The sequence below is a fragment of the Ricinus communis genome, chromosome 4 (assembly GCF_019578655.1).
Source record: "Ricinus communis isolate WT05 ecotype wild-type chromosome 4, ASM1957865v1, whole genome shotgun sequence".
Lineage (NCBI taxonomy): Eukaryota > Viridiplantae > Streptophyta > Magnoliopsida > Malpighiales > Euphorbiaceae > Ricinus > Ricinus communis.
In genome coordinates, this window is record NC_063259.1 from 21,726,369 (window position 1) to 21,728,559 (window position 2,191).

At 37.8% G+C, this 2,191-nt stretch overlaps 1 protein-coding gene across 1 annotated transcript; it reads right to left on the bottom strand.

The window, feature by feature from the left end:
- Nucleotides 1-204: 204 nt before the first annotated feature.
- LOC107261839 (protein LIGHT-DEPENDENT SHORT HYPOCOTYLS 6) lies at nucleotides 205-1,682 on the bottom strand. Its single transcript, XM_015723825.2, has one exon. The coding sequence runs from the start codon at nucleotides 1,079-1,081 to the stop codon at nucleotides 374-376; it is 708 nt and encodes a 235-aa protein (XP_015579311.2). The 5' UTR covers nucleotides 1,082-1,682; the 3' UTR covers nucleotides 205-373.
- Between the last annotated feature and the right edge of the window lie 509 nt (nucleotides 1,683-2,191).

The window sequence follows — 2,191 nt, forward strand, 5'->3', positions numbered from 1 at the left end:
ATGAAGAAGGGTTTTAGGTCCTCAAGCTGTGGCTGAAGAGTACAAGTTAAAGCAACATTACAAGGGATCAAAGGAAGTAATAAAAGATTAAAAATATATGCACATTAGAAAGCTTGGAACTTGGCATTCTGAATTTTCTTTCTTTATTTCATAATAGCAAATTAAGGCAAGTAGTTGCTGTGTGACAAGAAATAGAAGAAGAAGAAGAGAAAAAGCATTTCTAGCTAAGATTATAATTTTCTAGCAAAATTATGTTCAACCAATGGTTCGATCCAAATTGTAAGAGAACTGCCAGATTATATATAAATAAAATATATGTAAAGCTCATAATCACAATTTAGACAAATGAGAAAATGATTATGGAAGTAAAAAACTATACGGCTGTAGTAGTAGCAGGGGTAGCAGCAGCAGCAGAAGTATTACTAGCAGCAAGATTAGTTTCACCGCCACTACTACTACCAGTCTTTCCATCTCCACCGCCGCCGCCGCCACCGCCACCAACTGCCTCAACAGCCACCGAAACATTGGCAGAAGTAACAATAGCAGCAGGCCTTTTTCTCTTCTTCTTCTCATACGGAATCCCTCTAGCTTTAGCCTGCCCTTCTTTCACTTCCCTTAGATAAATCCTCACAGCCCTTGCTCCAAACGGGTTAGATTCTGGGCGTCCTCCGCTCTCTTCATAAGCCGCTCTCAGCCTTCCGATTAACGCATCAAGGCTGCCCCAAGCCTGCTTAAGAGGACAAGCACAGGGCGCAGGCGGATTGGGATGTCCAAAATAGGGACAACCCGTTATGTGTACTTTAGTCTTGCCAAATTGATCTAGATATTTCAAGAACTCGATAACATGTGCACCGCTGCAACGAGCAAGAGTTAATGGAGGCTTATGGTTCTTTAAGTATTGCAAGAAGGTGTTCCAGTCTCGCCTCTTTTGCGACTCATACCGGCTAGGTGGAGCTTGAAGTGATGACCCTTCTGGTTGTGATGACTGGGATGGTGCTGCTGTCGATGATGATACTCCTATTACTACTGTCGATGGACTCGGTTCTCCACTATTCAGTTCAGGCGGTGAAGACGAGTCCATAATGACGATCTGATGTTAGTTTCACCCTATTTTCCTGATCAGTTTATACTTACCCTTTCCCTTTTAAAAGACTATCCGGTTCTTCTTCTTGTTCAAGAGTTTCAAAGTGGAAGAGGGATTCTTGCTGGCTTGCTTTCTTGCTTGTCGATTGGTGTGGATCTTTTCACGGGTAGAAGATTATGTTGTTTTTTTGTGTTCCTTTCTTTCTTTCTTTCTTTATTTGTGAGAAGGAGAGGGTTTCATGGAGAAGAGAAGAAAGAGAAAGAGAAAGAGAGAGAGAGAGAGAGAGAGAGAGAAATGATGGGACGTTAAAAGGGATAGATGAATGAATGGGTAATATTGTTATTTACTTATTTTTTATTTTTGTCAAGAGGGTAATGGCAGAGAAGGTGGTGTTGGTGGCGGTGGTAGTAGAGGTGGTGGTGATGAACCGGTGGTTTTTTGAGAGGATAATTCACATGGTGGCCCCCTCCCTGTACAATAGGGGACATGCTTACTATTTACCACCGGCGGCCCCCAACACAGACTCACTCTCACACTCACACTCACACTCACAGACTGATCTCTCTCTTAATTCTTTCTTTCCTTCTTTCTTTTTTTCTTTCTTACATTTATAACTCACTTCACATGCTTATCAACTGCGTGTGCAGGCTGCCGTAGGACCCATTACGGAATCAAAATTATTAGACATAAGGTAAATAAAAAAAACCCTTAAACTAATTCGAATGTAAAATTCTATTCTTCAAATTGGTTTAATGCCACTCTTTAATTATTAAGGCGCAATAGTCTAAATAAGTCAAATTTTACGAAATTTCACTATATTGATTAATTTTTTAAAAAATTATTAATTTAATCAAATATGATTTAATAAATTAAATATAATCTTAAACTAATTGAGTTGTTTATCAAAATTAAACAACGAATAATGACATGGATACTAATTAAAAAATAAAAAATTTAAATTGATAGATCATAATATTGTATTATTTATACACTTTACTTAGTTTTAAGTTCTCATTTCTTAAATTGTGTCTGTATTATCGTCAACGTTGTTTAATTTTGACCATCAATTTAATTTGGCTAAAATTACACATAATCATAGCTAAATTG

Bases quoted from the DNA above. Each gene is read 5' to 3' on its own strand.
- LOC107261839 (XM_015723825.2), bottom strand. From the start codon at position 1,081: ATGGACTCGTCTTCACCGCCTGAACTGAATAGTGGAGAACCGAGTCCA.